At 31.2% G+C, this 20194-nt stretch overlaps 1 protein-coding gene across 1 annotated transcript in view; it reads right to left on the reverse strand.

Moving 5' to 3' along the window:
* LOC123010828 (lachesin-like) overlaps positions 1–19921 on the reverse strand; it is a 107438-nt gene extending 87517 nt beyond the window's left edge. The window contains exon 1 of the mRNA XM_044407973.1: positions 19542–19921. Within this exon, the coding sequence (XP_044263908.1) occupies positions 19542–19599 (58 nt within the window). The 5' untranslated portion in view covers positions 19600–19921. The remainder of the gene's footprint in view (positions 1–19541) is intronic.
* Positions 19922–20194: the final 273 nt, after the last annotated feature.

Genomic DNA, 20194 nt, shown 5'->3' on the forward strand with positions numbered 1-20194 from the left:
TTTACTCCTTTTTGTAACAGTTTTTTTTAAATGCGTGTAAATTTGTTTTTTTCTAAAAAAAAAATTAAATTTGCCGATTATTATTTGTTTGTTTTTATTTTGTCTAATTCGCTTTAAATGTTACACAGTTGTGGAAAAGTAAGTTTAGTTTTGGTAAAAACAATTAAAGAGGTATAAAACTTTCATAAAAGTTGTATTAGAAATGCAACTCTTTATTGACTAAAAATTTCCTTTTCGGGCTGTTAAAATTGCAGTTTCTCGTCGAATATTCGCTTTGACGTCACGTCTATTGTAAAGAACAAAAAAATTAATAACGTCTCGTCTACCTTCACACGGCAGTCTTCCGGAAAAAGGCACGCAATTGCGCATAAGCAATTAGAAAACTCCCCCCGTTTTATTTTACGCGAGCGATGGGACGTAATGAAATTATTTAAAACGGGAAGACGACGATGTGACGTCCTCTCCTTCGACTGTGGATACTCATTAAACCCGTTGCTTTACGAGCGGGGAAGCCCCTCGGAGGATTTAATAAAATACGGAGGTCAATTAAGGAAAGTGGCTTTTTATCAAAATTGCTCAGATGCACGACCTGAATAACCAAAATGATTCTGGGAAAGTGCTAATGTTCAAATTTCTCCACTGGAAGAAAGGGCCGGAAAATGCGAGGAATTTTACACTAATGGAGAGCGATTTTCGAAGCGAGGATTAAGACGTTACCCAAATATTATAATTGTTTTCTTTCTCTTCAACGTGAAGTTTGTTGAAACGAAAAATTTCACTCTCAGCAACCTCGTTTTGAAACAAACAACACACTGGAGTACGGTGAAAGTTGCTTTGAGAGTTTATTGTCAATTTGGCAAATACTGCGTTCAACTTGTGTCGATGGGGAAAGTTTTTCCGGCAGCTAATTGGATACTCTCCATGATGTAATTTGCGTAAAAATTTATGCAAATTAGCGACGTTCCCGGATTATTTAGTAGCGAGTTGAAAGGATGAGCTTCACGTTTCATCTTGCATCCCCAACAAAACAATTAATCGAAATAATACAAAACGTGTTACCACCGAACCTAATTTACATATCCCGTTTCAGTTCGTGTTCCAAAAACCGCAAGTTTCTTGAATTTTCATCAATTCACAGCTACAGGGTGTTCCAGCGAGTTGAAAAAGTCCAATAGTGACCTTTAAGTAGCGAAATTTAAAAAAATTACATAGGACTTTAATAATGATAGATGAGTGTTCTAATTTAGTATATTGCTTAAAATTATTTTCAACTATATAGCGTGTCTCAAAAATAAATTACAATTCAAACTTGTGTTTTTTTGAATGGAACACCATTTGTTTCTTAGCGTTTTTGGATGTGAATTTTGATGACAATGTTTTTAAGCTAAACTTTTGTTGATCGGTTTTTCTTAGTTTTAAAAATAAGTCATTTTTTTGACGAAAACATGCACTTTTTAAAAATTTATTACACAAAAACTAAGACATCTAGAAATATTTTTTTACTACCGCAAAGAACAAGGTACAAGCTATAAGGTTGTAACATTTTTTTAGTGGGTTGCATTTGCAAAGATAAAAAAATGAAGGCGTTTGTTAAAAGTTCAATAACTTAAAGAATTTTTTTTGAATTTAAAAGATTATTAAATTGTCCTTCTAAAATTATTTACTTTTAGGTGTTTATAATCGATAACTATAAAGATATTCAACGTTAAACATTAAAAAAAATAATTACTATTGTTTCAGTAGCCAAAAAGTGCTCAGTTGCACAAGAGATGGAAGAAGAAATATCACTTAATAATCACATTTGTATTAAACTTAATCTATTATTAAAAAAATTATGGAAAAATAAATAAAATAATTTGAATTTCAGTATTTATAACGACTTTTACAATCTCTGAATAAATCAACGGATAAGTGATCCATGGTGGAATTACTATGGTTGCCAAAGACTCAACAATGCCCAGATATTGAGAGGCATTGTTGCTACAATTAATAATTAGTGTTTTTAAGTTTTTTTAAGTTATTTAACTTTTAACAAACTTCTTAATTTATTAATCTTTATAAATGCAAAACACTAAAAAATTGCTACAGCTTTATATTCTCTACTTTCTTCTTTGCAGAAGTAAGAAAAAAATTGTTTTAGCCGTCTTAGTTTTTGTGTAATATTTTTTTTTAAAATGCATGTTTACGTCAAAAAAAGTCTTATTTCTAAAACTAAGCACAATCGACTATAAAAGTTTAGCGATAAAATATTGTTTTAAAAAATGCAAAAAACATACGGTTTTTTATTTAAAAAAACACAAGTTTGTATTGTAACTTATTTTTGGGACATGCTGTATAGTTAAAAATAATTTTAGATGATGCACAGATTAGTATCTATCAATGTTCTATACAATTTTTTAAATTTTCCTATTTAAAGGTCACTAATGGACTTTTTCAACTCGCTGGGACACCCTGTATGTCGACAAAAAACGAAAAAACTCGGAGCTTTCGTTCGAAATAATACATGTCAGGGTTGTTATTTTTTATTGTAGTAAAACACAAGAGCTTTTTGTTTAGACCGCCAAAGGAAACGAGCTTTTCACTTCATTATCAGCGTCGTGACAAAATATCCCCCACGTTTAATAAAAATTTCAGGTTTGATCAATATCTTGGGAATCACTAGGAGTTCCACCACATTAGGGAATGCAGCATGCGATCACGCATTTACTTTCTTGGAATGCTCTTGATAACGCCATCTACTCCTTTCTTAATCCATCATCGTCTCTCATTCACTTATCGCTAACCTCGACGAGCTCGTGTATTTCCGCCTGATTCGGTCTGAAAGGAGGGCAAATTACACGAAAACATTTCCTTCGAGGGTTTCACCAAATTTCGAACAGGATGGTCGTTAGACAGATTACGAACAAGTATGGTAAATCATTGGAGTGAAAAAGATGTAAAAATGTAAAAAAAATAGAGAGAGAATTGTACGAGTTCATTAAGAAAACAATTTGTGGTTCATGCAAAAGAAAATTTAAATATTTATACTCTGAAACAAACAAAATGTTGTCGTAGAGTCGAGATAAAAATTTCTACTTAATAAAAATTGAATATTGGTCGATTTTTAGAATAGCAACACAAATTTTACACAAATACGTTTGTTTTTTTAAATAATAATTTTAAAAAGTTTAAAGTAAGTCAAAAATTGTGAATGCGCCGGAATAATAAAAACTTTAAATTTTATTGTATTTTTTATGATTAGCAGCAATAAAACAAACAATTTTAATTGTTTATTAGTGTTTATAACAAATAAAAAAAATTGAAAAAAATAATGTGTTTGTATTTACGATGAAGACGCTTTCTTTTCAACACATAAAATGACACTATAATACCTCAAAGTTAATTAAAAATTTAATATAGATACAAAAAACCTCGGGTAGTTTATTTTTAAAATATATTTTTACATTGTAGTAAAGTTTAAAGTGTTCATGTCTTATCCAAAGTTGAGACACAAAATTGCTTTAATTTTTTAGTTATTTTTTACAGTTTGGTTTCAAACCAAACTTTATCACTTCACTAAATAAAAAATTGAAAACATTGAATAGTAAACGATTTTCAACAAAACAATCCCAAATTTTACAAAAATCCATTTAAGAAATAAGTTGCCATTTTAAACATTTTCAACAACAAAAATTCAAAAATGGTGGATGCGCCGGGATAACAAACAGTTAAAATTTTGTTAATTTTTTTGTGTTTATCCTAGCTAAAAATAAACAAAATTTATTATTAATTTGTATTAATAACAGTTTAAATAAACTACAAACAATTTTTATTAAATAATATATTCGAATTTACGACGAAAACGCTTAATTTTCAATAGATAAAATGACATTACTTCAAAATTGTTAAAAATTTAATATAGTCACAAAAACTTTAAATAATCTATTTTCAAAATATATCTTTACATTGTAATAGAACAAGTATTCATATATTTTCAAAAGTTGAGACACACAAATGTATTTATCAATGTTTCCTTTGTTTTATCGTTTTTTCTTATTTAACCTAATCTGTTTAAAAAATGAATTAAACATGCAAAAAATAAAGACAAAATTGCAAAAGTTGATTAAGAAAACAAGTTAGGGTTCATGTAAAAGATAATTTAAATATTTATACTCTGAAACAAACAAAATGTTGCCGTAGAGTCGGAATGAAAATTTCTACGTAGTATACAGGACATTGTCGGATTACAACGGCATTTTTGTGAAATAAAGCTACATGTCCTAATTATACACAAACATGTAAATAGAATAAATTAATAAAATTACTAGTAGTAAAAAATACAGCCAGTTATTGTTGATAAATTTCTTTATGCTTATGCAAATATTTAATAAGTTTTCTTAGAAAGGGTTTCACTAGATATTTTGTAAAACTCTAAAGCAATTTAATGAATCGTTCTTTTATCAAAAAGCAGGTACAGTTCTCAGCCTTTGAGAAATAGAGATAATTACTTAGGTGGATTTTCCCTAATACCCACTTTGTAAAGTCCAGAGAGCAACAAGTCGGGGATAACTCTGTCAAATGGTTGTTTAAATTGCAGAATATAGAAGGTAAGCCATTAGTGTTTCCTCGCTTCTTCCATTACTTAGTCTGCGCTTAATTTAGAAAAAAATCTTTAAATTGAATTTAATTGTCCTTAAAATTCCACTTAATTTAGAGTATGCAAATTTTTATTTAATTCTTGGTTTTATTTAAAGTAAAGTGATTTCTTTCTTTTTTTTAACTCATCACTTTGTTAATAGTTAAAAAATCATATTAGTAGAAGTTAGAGTGAGGTAAAAGCAAAAAGTACACTCCTGAACGTGTATGCGTAAATGACCAAAACGCATCTCGGACGAGACCATTTTAAAAAAGGGGAGTTTTTGGAAGCAGTGGCGTGTAGATTTATTTTATTATCGCAATATTTGAGAAAAAACAGTATTGGTCCACATCGTCTCCTTTATTATTACTGTTATTAGACTCCACCTAGGTGTGTACTTTTAGCTTTTACTCCAGTCTAATTGCCATTAAAAAATTACATGGTGAATAAACAGTAAAGAACTAAACTATTTATTTTTTGAAAAACTAATTGATGAATGATGAAGTAAAAAGTTTTTAGAATTTTTTGTTTTGTTTTTGACTTCTATAAAAAAATTTATTGTTTTAAATGGCAACCCACTATAAAACCATTTTTCTCATGAAGCTTATGATCTAAGGATTACGTAAACAACTATCTACTTTATATCTAATTTTTTCAATTTTTTTTTACATAAATTGCAATTTTGATAAAAAAATATTGCATAACTAAAATTTCGTTCTCAAAATACAATCACATTTTTTTATATTACTTTATTTTATATTAATTATTATTTTTTGATTAATATTTTTTTTAAACCGCTTGGTTCCATACTTTCTATATTGACCCTGTATTTTGTGTCGGTGTCTATTTTTGTCAGCACATTTAATTAAATTTGTTTTGTAAATAGTGACCTTGCTTTCAAACACAACAAAAACAAATTTTAAAAACACTTTAATTATTATTTATTATTCCTCAAATTGATGACAAAATGTACAATATTTTTTTCTGAAATCGAATTTGTTTAAATTATGTTTTGCAAAAATGCATTTTTTGGTAACGTATTGTCGTGAAAATTTCTCTAAGAATTTTTTTTAATTTTGTTGCAAGTCTGAAGATATTTTGAGTTGGTATTTATCAACACTTCCCTTAGTCTACCTAATATTTTTTCTAGCGCGATGTTTTAAAAAGTCTCGATTACCATTTTTTTAAGAGAAAGGTTATGGGAAAAAATAAAGTCCAGTCCTTTTTATGGCATTTTTTTACTTGAGCAGTGGCTTCAAATTTTTTTTAAGTTTAGTTGTAAGACTGTAGTCCAAAATGACCCGAAGAGACACGAAGTAACTCTAAGCGGTCCGAAATGTCCCGAAGTAATTCGAATCGTCCTAAAACAATACGAACCGACAAGAAGCGATCCGAAATGTTCCAAAACCACATTTTATTACCTTACGGAGTATTTTGAATAATTTTATAAACTATTTTGTACACAAATAATATACCGGGTGTCCCAGACAGGCTTCGAAATAGGAGATTAACATGGGAAATTAGTTTTTATTTTTTTCCGGCTGCAGGAGTAACAAAAATTAAAATCTGATTAATGAAGCTTGTAGTACTCGAAAAGGACAATCTTATCGACATTTTTGTCGATTCTCCAATTAACACCATTTCGGCGAAAACGGCTCTTGAAAAATTCAAATTTGAATTTGCCGGGTTAGCGTTACTAAGAAACGAACAAATTGTGACAAATTCTCCTTTGGCAGCAATGACTTGATAGTTCGTTTCTTAGTAACGCTAACCCGGCAAATTTAAATTTCAATTTTTCGACGGTCGTTTTCGCCCATATGGAGATAATTGGATAATCGACAAAAATATCGATAAGATAGCCTTCTTCAAGCACTACAAACTCCACCAGTCAGATTTTGATTTCTGTTACTCCTGCAGCCGGGAGAAAATAAAAACTAATTTTCCATGTTAATTTCCTATATCCAAGCTTGCCTGGGACACCCGGTATTTATTTCACGCAGTATATTTTGTTCTTTGGGAATTGTTGAAAGAAATTTTAACAGTTTTAAGTTGGCCAAATTAGTGATTTGGAATATTGTGGGTACCATAAGAAAAACCCGACTTTTTAAAACAAACTTTCCAAAAACTAATTATATATTTAAAAATGGGTAAATCTTTGCAAATCACGCTTCGATCGCCCCACAGCTTTGCACATCCCATCTCCGGAGTTTTGTATTGCGGTAATCCAGCGGTTGCCCTCATCGATGCTCCAAGCCGCAACGCAAATTAATGTGGCGAGGATTCCTTTTGGCACCGTTTAACGAATTTTCACCAAAGAGCCATACTCCCATTGTTCTTGGATGCAAATCGCGTACTTGAAACGTTTTTATCCCACCGAAAAGCTCCTTTCATTATTTCCGCCACTAATTAACCGATAGTTGCAACGTAAATAACGCACAGAAGAGGAGATTCAACAACAACAGTTGGAGTTTGTGTTGCAAATTTGATTAAGTTCATGTTTCCATCCAAACAATGATGCGATAGGAAGCATGGCAAACCGATGCAGAATGATTGCAGCGTTCTATTTACATAACTGTCTAATTGTATGCTCTTGTTCCGACAGTAATTTGATGCAGATTACGGGGATCGGTGGTTATTAATTGCAAGGAGAGAAGAACCCACCAAAAGCCCTTTCTATCAATTAATTCATTGGGTTGCAATGATCGCGTTGGATGCTTGTTATAGGTGAAATAATGAGACACAGTCCCCAAATAAACCCCAACAATTTTTTGACCAATCCCTGTTTTGTTATACTTTAGTAAAGTCGAAACAATACAAGTTTCCAATAAACTGTTTACTGAAACTGTGTTTCCTTTAAGTGACATCTGAGCAGCTTTCTATGTTATTGCTTTTGGGTATGTTTGTTCCTTTTTTGTTTTGTCGAGTGAGAGTTTATCGAACCAAAAAATAACATTTCTCCAGTAAATAACTACTACTAGAGTCTCTAATTGTTTTCATTCGTATTCAGAGTAAACTGACAAAGCAATAAACTGAAACGTAGTATTTTTCAGCACCGAAACAACCTTTGATCAGTTAGTTTTAATGTTTCATGTTTCACAGTAAGTTTGTAAAATTTTGTAAAATTAACCAATTCGATTGTTTAAATGCAGCCATAAACAAGTTGGCAACGTGTAGGTGGGATTGGTAACTGAAACTCTAGTGAATTATAATTAGGCTTGTTATTTTAAAAGTTCTGTAATTTTTAATTAAAACAAAAAATTAATTGCCAAAACACAAAAAAATCGCAAGTGACATTCTGTAGATTTCGCATTTCACTGCTATGAAGCCACAAATACGGATATTAAAGATTAGTAGATACCGAATTTCCTCTTTTCACATTGAAGAAACATAAGCCATTAAATTTAAATGCAAGAAGTGACATGACATTTGATAAGAGAGCATCATATAGATAACAGTAAACACGGTGGGATTACTATTGACAGTTCTAAAATGAAGCCAAAACCAATTCCATGTAATTTACATTTTTATTTTGCCTTATACAGGGTGTTTCACATAACGTTACGAGGCTTGCGCCTAATGTACGCACCCAAATATACAAAAGTCACAGAACACTGGATACAAAAAATACACTTCTAATTATTTAATTTTTGGAAACCCATGACAGTAGTTGTCAAATTAATTACTGTTTCATTAATAGTCATAAACTGCAGTTTTTCAGAAACAATTATCATTTGTTCTATTAAGAGACGGCATGAATATGATTGTAGTTTATCTATCTTAATCACTAACTAACTAAAACGTTGTAATTTTTTAAAGGGTGAACAAACTAGAGAAGACTATCCAATTTTTCAAAATTTGTAATCGAGTTCGTATCGGAACATCTATTATTGATTGCATCTTAAAGGCGCAGGCCTCGTAAAATTACGTGAAACGCCCTGTATAAAAAATATGTAAATGTTAAATGTAAAATTAGGTACATCAACAACAAACAAAAATAATTTTATCCGCAAACGTGACAAAAGGGACCACTTTTATGATTAAAATGTCACAAGTAAAAGTTTTACCATTCAGCTATGAAGTAAAAATTTTATTTTTGTGCTTACGGCATTTACCAATTTTGTCTCTTTCTTATCTCTTTTGCTGCTTCAGCAATTTCTGTCTGCACTACTAACTGCACTAGTTTATTTAATAAACACTAACGAAAATATCTTAACACAAATTTATTATAAGAGTTATTATGATTTCATCACTTGCAAACCATCCTGAATATTTTGTTCATTTACGTGATAATTATAATAAAAATAATAATAATAAACTTTATTTACGGTACTAGACCTTTACAATTACATATTTACAATAAGATTTAACAATTAAACTTACATTTTTTAAAAACGGGAGCAACATTAATTTACAATGCAGCTTCCTTGTTTCCTCTTCTAATCATTATTTTTCAACAAAAAATATTTTTCCAACAAAAATAAATGTTAAAGTGCAAAATTTAAACACTCATAACTACCAATTTTTATAAATAATTTTTTTTTACATTTTTTTCATGTTCTCGGTATTTTATATTACATGGCACTGAATTTAGCTTCGCCACATAAACAATCACTTTTAGTCTTAATAACAATATAATATACTATTAAACTAAAATAAATGCCAACCTTTGTGACAATTGTCTCTCAGAGCTACTTTTTGTTAATGTTTAAGAAAAAGAAAATAGTTATTTATTATACAAGACGATAAAAATATTATATTATATCTACGAGCGAAAAGGCTAAGTTCATGAGTGGACTTATTTCTTGAGTAGATAAACAATCTTTATTCTCGTGTATAATACAACATTTTTTTCTATAGCAGAACTTAGAGTTTAAGAGAAAAAAAATAAAAAATACAATTTTTGGCATTTCTCAATACGAAACGTCAGATTATTTTTAACAGATTTAAAGCAAATTTAAGCCTTGTTGTTGTTGTATTCAACTCGTTTGAGTGTAAATCGGACGTTTTATTCCACCTCGTGGATGATAAAATTTGTAAATTTAAATGAATAAAATAAATTAAAACATTTTATCTACCTTTACTGTTAAAGTATTACTTTATCAACCCTTGCGGTTAAAGTGTGACTTTATCTACTCAAAAGAGTTGATAAAGAAATAGTTTAACATCTGCTATAGAAAAAACGTAATTTCATTTCAAGCATTTACAATAAATAAATAAAAACAAAACTTATCTTAAATGGTATAAAAATATTTCAAATAAAAACACTATAAAACAACTTTGTTCTAATTCTACAAAAAAAATTCTTTTCATTTCTTTTTTTTTCTTTTCACTCTTTTCTTTCAACATTTTAAAAACATTTGCAAGAGTATACAAACCCGAGTGAAAGATAGACTAATAATAATTTAAAAAATAGTTATTCCTCTTCTGGTTTTAGAAAATTCCCATCCCCGAGTGAAAATCGTCCATAAATCGAAAAGATGAAACATGAGTGACCATTTTATTTCCTGTCTTGGCCAAACGGCCATCACTCTTATCTCACTCAAGCCCCACATCCGGTTTCCCGTATTTTAAATCCGCCATCTGCGCTGCAAAGCATCCCTTCAATCAGACCCTCGTCTTGCACAATACATCGAAAATCTGCGATGGTCAAGCCTAGTCCGAGATTTGTTGACGTTCAACTTCATAAGTCTTTGATCCTCGGACTAGAAGCGGCCATTAATCATCCCATTGTTTCTTAATCATCGACACGAGGGAAAGAACGTCTCTTTCCCACAAAGCCCGCCATGGGACATTAAACACTACAGTCGCAGACATTCATCTGAATTTTCATTAAAAGGTATTTAAGGGCAAGAGTCGAGCATTAAACTTGCAAATATTTCCACCAGAAACAATAAGAAAACAGTCGGTTATGGCCCCGAACCGTTTAATTAAGAGCACAATAATGGCTGTAAATTTCGCAAAATTGTATGTAAACTTGAACTAAATGAAACACTAATAGGGAGAGCTCCTGAGCACTGTATTAAACTCACGAAATGAAATTAGAATTACCGAAAGCAAGCCCGGACGACTCAATGCCGGTATTAATCTCGTGTCATTTGTTACAATACCTGTTAATTAAATTCGAACGCAAGACATAATTATAAATTATTCCAAACGCTCGGTTACCTTTATTGCAAATACTGTCTCAGATAATCACTTCACAAGTTTTAATCTACTGCAGGCAAGAAAACACACTTATTATCAGATGCTAGATTTCACTGAAATCGGTTCAATTCAATCATTTTCTTACTACCAAAAGTTTGCGACTTCAACTCTAACTATAAGTTAGAGCTCTCAAGAGCTTTGGATTAATATTTTAAATCAATTCGAAGACTTTTAACACAAAAAACTACACGGTTTTAAGGCACTCTATTTTTTACTTTTTTCTTAGTCACAAATTAATCAAAAATTAACAAAAAGTCTAATTTTGCACTGAATGTTTTTTTATTTTTCCGTAATTGAAGCTTATCTCGACATCTAGCTTCAGCTTCAGACCAATTTCGTACTTTGGCGTCTTTGATCCTTTGAAACATCAACTTGTAAATGAATTCTTTTGCTCTCAACTTCCATTTATTTTTTTAATTTTTAGAGGCTCTAAGCTTCGGTTTGCGCACTCATCACTTTCACTTTTTTAATTTCATTCGACGAGCTAAAATTATTAAGCGAATTGTTTCGATAAAACGATTATTTAGCACTTTGCTGTGGGAAATTAATTACATCTCTCCTAGTGAAAAATTGCTCTTAACGAGCTTAAAATTTCTCAAGTTGCGATAATTTTGCAATTTGTTATTGCAATTATTGAGTTTTTTGACACGGACCGGATTCCCGGAGTTCTTCCGGTTGTAAAACAAATGCGTGTCTAAGTGAGGAATTACTGGTTTGATTCGGCAATCGTTTGCTCTATAAAGGTTTACGAGCTGTGAAAATACTCTTGTGTTTTTAATATCAACGTTTGCAAAATGGCGTCGGCGGCCATTACTGGCAACTCTCACTCTCTGATGTCATTACCTCCAAATAAGATTACTCCAGAACAAGCATTCTGCTAATCCATCTAATGACACGAAAGCCTTTTAATGGGGAAAAATTTCGATGCCTACCACCCCCAAACTCCCTAAATTACTTCACTTTGCAGAAATCTGATTCAATCTCGAGAAATTACCAATACACTTTGAATCAGGAAAAGCCGCAATAATACCGTGGTTGATAGCGATAAGGGCGCTTTTGGACAACTTGGACGATGCGAGATTTATAACTTCGTAACAGGAATTAGTAAGATAACGAGGCCAAATTGCAACAAGAAAATAGGTCGTAAAAAAGAAATCTTGTTGATTTATTAATACACTGTGTCTTAGTCAATTATAGAAAACAGAAGTAACTATTTGTGAAACAAAATACCCTTCAGCACAACTAAATTTCTGATCAAGGTAGCTTGTGACTTTGAAATTAAATTGGCAACATTGAATGACATTGAATGATAAAGAGACCAAGTAAACTTAATTTGGCAACACTGACAATCAAATTCAAACGTCACAATATTACAGACAACTGTATTTTCTTAATTTAATCTTTTTCAGATAATCTTAATTTGGCAGCACATCAACTCTGCCCTTTATTGTAACAATCTAATATCACTAATAATTCAATGTTGCCAATTTACTTGCTTAAATATTTCATCTTAATTTGGCTACACTATCAAATGCAAACGTTACAATTTTATAGTCAACTGTCATTCATTTTAACAGTCTCATATAACCAACAATTGAAATAATTCAAAACATTTTTATCACAATCATTTACAGACACGCAAAGTTTCAGTTTTTACAAGTTTTTAATGTTGCCAATTTATTTACCTAATTTTATAGACTTTTTCAGATAATCTTAATTTGGCAACACTATCAACTGTCATTCTTTTTCACAATCAAATATTACCAATAATTTAATGTTGCCAATTTATTTTCTTAATTTTATAGACTTTCTCAAGTAATCTTAATTTGGCAACATTGTCAAATTCAAACATCACAATTTTATAGTCAACTGTCATTCATTTTATATAGCCAATAATTCACGACTTTTTTGTCAAAATCAGACACACCAAATTTCATACCTGTCTTTAATCTTTATATTTTTTAATATTGCGAATTCATTTTCCTAATTTGATAGACTTTTCAGATAATCTTAATTTGGCGTCAAAAGTCACAATTTTATAGTCAACTGTCATTCATTTTAAGAGTTTTATATAGTCAATAATTCACGACTTTTTTGTCAAAATCATTATTTACAGACACGCCAAGTTTCATTTCTGTCTTTAGTCATTAGGTATATTTTTTAATGTTGCCAATTTATTTTTCTAATTTAATAAACTTTTTCAAATAATCTTAATGTCACAACACTATCAACTGTCATTCATTTTAACAATCTAATATCACCAATAATTCAATATTGCCAATTTATTTTCTAAATTTTATAGACTTTCTCAAGTAATCTTAATTTGGCAACATTGTCAAAATCGAACGTCACAATTTTATAGTCAATTCTCATTCATTTTAAGAGTCTTATATAGTCAATAATTCACGACTTTTTTGTCAAAATCATTATTTACAGACACGCCAAGTTTCATATCTGTCTTTAGTCTTTATATTTTTTAATGCTGCCAATTTATTTTCCTAATTTCCTAGACTTTTTCAGATAATCTTAATTTCACAACACTATCAACTGTCATTCATTGTAACAATCTAATATCACCAATAATTCAATGTTGCCAATTTATTTTCTCAATTTTATAGTTTTTCTCAAGTAATTTTAATGTAGCAACATTGTCAAATTCAAACGTCACAATTTTATAGTCAACTGTCATTCATTTTAAGAGTCAAAGTCAAATCTGTCTTTAATCGTTATATTTTTTAATGTTGCCAATTTATTTTCCTAATTTAATAGACTTTTTCAATTAATCATTCAATTAATCTTAATTTGACAACACTATCAACTGTCATTCATTTTAACAATCTCATATAACCAATAATTCAAGATTTTTTGTCACGCCAGGTTTTATATCAGTTTTTAGTCTTTACATTTTTCGATGTTGCCAATTTATTTTCTTAATTTTATTGACTTTTTCGGTTAAAATTCAGCTAAAAAGCATAAAATTGAGTAAATATTAGCTAAGATCACTCTGTATAAAAACCGTGACGATAGTTTACATGCACATAAATGAATTTATGTGTTTGTGAAAGTTAATAATAGTTTTGATAAACGTGTAAAAACGCATAAATTCGTTCAAAATCTACATTTTTCCAAACATGCTGCAATAAATTCAGCTAATAAATACACAGTATGAACAATTTGGCGACATTATTTGTTTAATAAAACGACTAAAAATATTTATTTAACTCAAAAGAGTGATTGGGCTTGAAATTAGTCACGCTTGATTTGGTCAAACTGTTATAAAAAGTCACTAAATTATTGAAACGCTGTCACTTTGTCGGAATAATTCCCCTAATTTGTGCAATTTCGGGTATGAAAATTAGCTTTCTAGCTGAACTACACCATTATTAAATAAATTTTCCAATCCAACTGGGTCGCATTACAACCAGCTCATATTTCAGCCAACTCGACTCGAACAACCCAATACAACGGGCAATTTCGGGCCACCTCCACGAAAAATCGTCATAAAACACCGAGTTTGTCACTTGCGCATTCATCATTCCCTCTGTATTTTTTATTTTTCTAAATAAAATAAATTATGATGGATGCGGGCGTCTTTGTGTGAACTCACTCGGAAGGTGTGCCCCCGCTTTTTATATAAATCTCACTTTCCAGAGGAAGTCACACAAGTGATGATAAAATAAAAAGTTGTACGAAGATGAATTATCACGACTAAAACAAAAACCTCGTTTTATTTTCATTACTTGGGATGCATCGTCCCCGGAGAAATTCGCGCCGCGAAATAATTACGAGACGACTCCGGACTTGCATCCCGCAATTGTCGTTGGTATTAAAGTACGAGTCCGGGAAACGAACAACGCTTTTTATTGCAGAGATTTGACGAGAGTCTGATTGATTTCCGACACGATTTTCTTCAGTCACACGAAAAGTTTCAAAGTTGATCATAAATCAAAGAGGAGTTGCGACGACATTAAGCACAAGTTGTGAAGTTATTAACTGAGAAAAACACCCGACTTGGAGGTATTTACAAAATTGACAAAGTTTGACACAACTTAATGGGAGAATCAAACATTTTGAACACTTTATTTTTATTTTAGAGCAATTCATCAAAAATTTCCACAAATAAAAAATTAATAAACTGGCAATTTTACTCATAAATTTGAAGTCTGTTAAGTGGTCGTAAAGTGTCTTGAAAATATTGCTGCAATTTTCTGCGCTTTCCTTTTATTGTAAAACTTGCAAAACTCGCCATATTTCAATTTGAGTTTCAACAACATTAAAGAAATGGCACAAATATTGTAAACAAACATCGCAATTTGGACGGATTATGCATACAATTCATAATAAAACAAAGAAAAAAGCACGAAAAGAAGTGGAATTAAGAAGAAATTTATTATTAATTAGAATTCCATGTTTCCTTATCTCGCCTTCCAGCAAAAGTAGCAATTGCGTTGTGTTCCTCACATCTGATCTTGAGACGTTAACAATTAAATTTAATGTAAATGTCTTTCGCATACTCACGGCTCCGGAGACTTCCTTTAACGTTTACGAAATTTGATAATTTCGCTCACACAAGTTCTAAATTAAGTCAAGTTACACATAACAACAGTCTCATCTTCTGCATTTCTTCACGGATGTCCATCTCTTGATTAAAATCGATCAGACGGCCCCCAAGCCGCCCCACATTCATTACGTGCAAGTAACGTGTGGATATCGAAATTCCATCAGCACCATATCTTCGCATTATTCAAGTCTTATGAATATGGTAATTGCAAAAACGAACTAACTCCCAATCACATCAGCCAAATAATATATTATGTTGTTAGGAACAAAAGATTTTTTTGGCAAACGTAGTGAGGCAAATAATTCAGGGCGCTATACAGGCTGTTCCGGCTAAACTCCACATTAGAAGTATTGGGAGTTCTAACAATGATTTTTATCTAAAATTTTGTTTATAGCTTTAATCGGTTAAGTTCTGCTCAATGAAAATATTTTTTCATGATGGAGGAAGTGAATCTCAACTTCGTTATTTTAAAAAGAAAGCTATGTTTTTATTGCGTTTTTGGGCTACTCAAGTGATTTTGAGAGAGTTTTTATTAGCCTTCCCTATACCTAAGTTTAACAGTTTTTGTAATATTTAGACCTTTTTAAAATTCCTTAGATTTGAATCTTCCTATTCAAAAATCGATAACTCTACCATTTCTTATTATGTTGAAACCGTATTTGGTTATACGAGAGAGAAAGGTTAAATCTTTTCTTTGTTGTATTCATAATTAAAAAAACTAATTAACAAACCGGCAAAATGTAAGGTTACGTTTAGGAAACTTCAAATACCCTTAACTCAATTTTTCTAAAAACACCCCAATTTTTTCTAATTTAAATTAAATAAATTTAATGTATATTTACGAAAAGAATAACACAATTGTGAAAATAAACTTGTCGTTTTTTAGTGAGAAATTTTTCCATGGCAAACTACGTGAAAACTACCATGGATATTAAAAATAGTAATGAATTTCTTCCATTGTAAAAAAAATTAAAATAATTTGAAAATCATTAAATTTAGGTATAGGGAATGTTGATACAGATCGATGCAAAATTAAATTATCTTTCATTTAATGAAGAAAAAATTGGGACCTTTCAATTGAGAAAAATCAGTTACGGGTATTTGAAGTTTCCCAAACGTAACCTTAAATTTTGAAGGTTTATTAATTATTTTTCCATTTATAAATACCTACACGAAAGAAAAGATCTAACCTTTCTTTTTCATATGCCCAAATACGAATTCAACATAATAAAAAATGGTAGAGTTATAGATTTTTGAAGAGGAAAGTGCAAATAAAAAAAAATCAAAAAAGTCCAAATTTTTAAAAACGGTTAAATTTAGGTATAGGCAAGTTTGATTTTTAAAAACGGTTAAATTTAGATGTAGGAAAGTCTGATAAAAACTTACTCAAAACCACTTGAGTAATCCAAAAAAGCAATAAAAAACATAACTTTCTATCGAAAATAACAAAGTTGATACCCATTTCCGGTGTAACCAAAAGTGCTGCCATCTTGAAAATATTTTTATTGAGCAGAATTTAAAAAAATCATGGGTATAGTCACAATTTTAGATAAATATCACTTTCAGAACTCCCAATACTTGTAATGTGGCGTTTAGCCGGAACAGCCTGTATAAACTCACTTTTACTCCGAATAACACTATTTTCTCCGCAAACGTATTCAGATCGAGAATAAAGTGCAACACTATAATTAGCAAGTAAATGAACAAAACAATCAAGAGGCTTTGCAAGTAATGAAATCATAACAACGCTTATAAACAAATAGCATGAGTCAATATCGGAATTTGTGTTGAGATTTTCGAAAGTGTTTATAATTGCATGACTAGTGCAGTTGGTAGTGCTAGATAATCTACAATGTACTTCTCCAAAAATTGCTAAAGCAGCGAAACTTTAAGAATCGAAATTGGTAAATGTCAATACTGTTATGGTAAAAGTAAAAACACTTAGGCGCAAAAATAAAATTTTTACTTCATGGCTGAAAACTTTTACTTGTGACATTTCGTTACTTTTGTGAAAAATTAGAATATTGTACTACATCTACACGCTTTAATTCTCTACTTGAGATAGCCCCCTGTGGTCACTTAGCAAGTCTCAGGTGTGTGTCGTTTGACGCTTGTCCGAATATTAATGGGGTCAAAACGGTCCAATTGACCCAACTTTGGCTTTTTCTCGTCGAAAATATCCACTTTGGAGCGAATTATTTACAAGGAAACTCATGAAAATACTAAATTCAAGACTTGTAATTGTCGTTTGCGACATCTGCTGCTGGAAGTGACACGACCTCATCGATAACCATCGAAATTAACAAGAAACGAAACAAATGAGTTTTTCTACATTTTCTTCGAATTAAGTACTTAATGTTTCGAATTTTGTGATCCACATTTACTTAACTTAAAATAAATAAAATCGGAATTTTACAGTTAATATATTGTCACAACACGTCGGTAAAGGTTTGAAAGTTCATAAATCTTCACGTCCCAGATGCTTTTTTGGCTTTCAGTGTTTTAAACACATCAGATAAGTTATAGTGTAAAGTTTGTGACAGAATATTAGTCATTAGAAACAAAAACTTTGAGAATCAGAACTTTTTAACACCTAACCAAGCATGTTAAACCGATTAGCCTCTCATTCAGCTTCAGTGATTTATGGAAAAATATGAATGGTCAATGTTCGAGCATTCAATAATCAAACGCATTATCGAATCAATCACTCTGTTTATTGCACTATTATTGGCGGAAAACATTGATAATATACGACAAATGCGTTGTCTACATTCCGAAAATACTATCGACAATAAGTGTTTGAGTTGGCAACAAAGTTAAACAAAACCTGATATAGTGTAGCTTCACAAATATTTGACGAAACTAGGTTATGTCGTTGTCAATCTGTCATTTAAAAACAACACTCAGTACTGCCAACTCAAACAACCGTTCTTGATCACCAGATATTTGCACAAAAAATAAAGTTTAATTAATAATCTCAACCTAGATAAACTTGAATGAGCTCTATTCGCAAATTGAACCATTTTAAACTTGCATTTGAAATAACTTCAGTTGTTAAATATTGACAGATATTTAATTGCAGTTTAGTTTCAACTATTCATTCGTTCAATTACTAGTTATAAAGTATTCAACCGATTCTACTGATGAGTTAATTTGTGAAATATGAAAAGTGCATTTATGCAATACTTGAAATTTAAAATTGTAGTTTATACAGAGTGCGCCAGAACTTGCGCCCATAGAAAAATGCCATGTAAGGGGAGATACAAAGAACATGAAAAAAATTTTTTTTTAAATTATCTATAAAAATTTTGAAGTTATGAGAATTTAAATTTTGCACTTTGCCTCTATTTATTTCTGTAGGAACAATAATTTTGCAAGTTTATTATTGGCAAAATTTTTGTATCTTTACTAAATAATTATAAAAAAAACATATACAAGATCATCAGTGTCATTAATTAGACATAAAAAATGTCAAATGTCAAAAAATAAATGTCAAATTTTGTTGACAGATATAGAATTCTATCTTATCTTGCTTAAATTTTTTTTCCTGGGCGGGAGTTTTTACACACTCTGTAGGTATTATTAGAACGCTTGTTTTAAGTTGTGATAAAACTATGGGGTAAACTCAAAATCCCCAACTGCGCTCGAGGTAATTCAATTTGTAATTTTGTGGAAATCCAGTGTCTTATTATCCAGTTTTGAACGTACTTTGCGTGTGTACACACGACCACAGCGTAATAACGTCTTCGTAACCCCCTCGTTACCCCATACACAAAATAAACATCAGCTCCATCTAGCAACCCTTAAAAATGTCTCTCCCCCAAGCCATCAATCGTAAATTTCTAAGTGCAAATTCGAACATCTCTTATTCTTTTCACCGGTGTCTCTGAATCCTCCCTCGCATTGAAAAAATTTGCCATAATCGATCAAAACTGACGTAAAAGCTTGGTGTTTTACGGGCGAAATGGATGAATTTTTCAATAAAACCAACGTCATATGTCAGCCTCCAAATTTAAATAAAAAACTACTTTAAATGGATCAAGAATGCCGAGGAAATATGACAGATCGGATAACGCAGCCAACTCGGATCGGCATTTGAAAAATCGAAATAAATATTGGTCCCAACAAAAATTTATTTTATTTTATTTTTTAATTCTTTACCTGTTGATATGAACATCGAGACGATGGCGATCTTAATCAAAAATCCCTCCTGGACCATGTTTCCGAATTTTTTCACTCGTTGAGCAACTCACTTCACTGTCATCGCAACATCGGCGACTCTCTGCGTAGCCATCTGCAATCTGAATTTTTAATAACAAACTCCGGCCCAAAAGTTCGCCCGGAATTAGAAATTTGAATTGCAAATGGCGCGAATTTATAATACACCAACTTCTCCAATGTCACCGGAGTGGTAATTTGTGTACACAACTCGAGACACTCGGGGATTACCCGCAACTCGCGTCAAGTGACCACAGATACGGTTTTAACCGGTTCACGCACTCATCTCCAGATCCGGTTAAACCGGCGGACGCGTAATTATCGCTGTGTGGGATGCGGGATGTGTATACGGCGCGCGTCTCGACGCTAAACTAGAGCCCGGGACGGCGTTTTGCGCCGCGACGCCGCCCGGACCTGCGCCAACACGGACCCAAAAGCTTCCTTCCGACCAAAAAAATCAAATTCGAAAATGCTTCATCGAAACAATCTTTACAACAATACATAAAAAATGTTTCCTCCCAACAGGAAATAAAGTGACGCTTTATATCCTCGGAAAGAAAATAAATGAAATACCGATTTTTACCCTTAAAATAAAC

The sequence above is a fragment of the Tribolium madens genome, unplaced genomic scaffold (genome assembly GCF_015345945.1).
Source record: "Tribolium madens isolate multiple individuals breed KSU strain unplaced genomic scaffold, Tmad_KSU_1.1 Scaffold_91;HRSCAF=231;Tcas5.2_LG7, whole genome shotgun sequence".
Classification (NCBI taxonomy): domain Eukaryota; kingdom Metazoa; phylum Arthropoda; class Insecta; order Coleoptera; family Tenebrionidae; genus Tribolium; species Tribolium madens.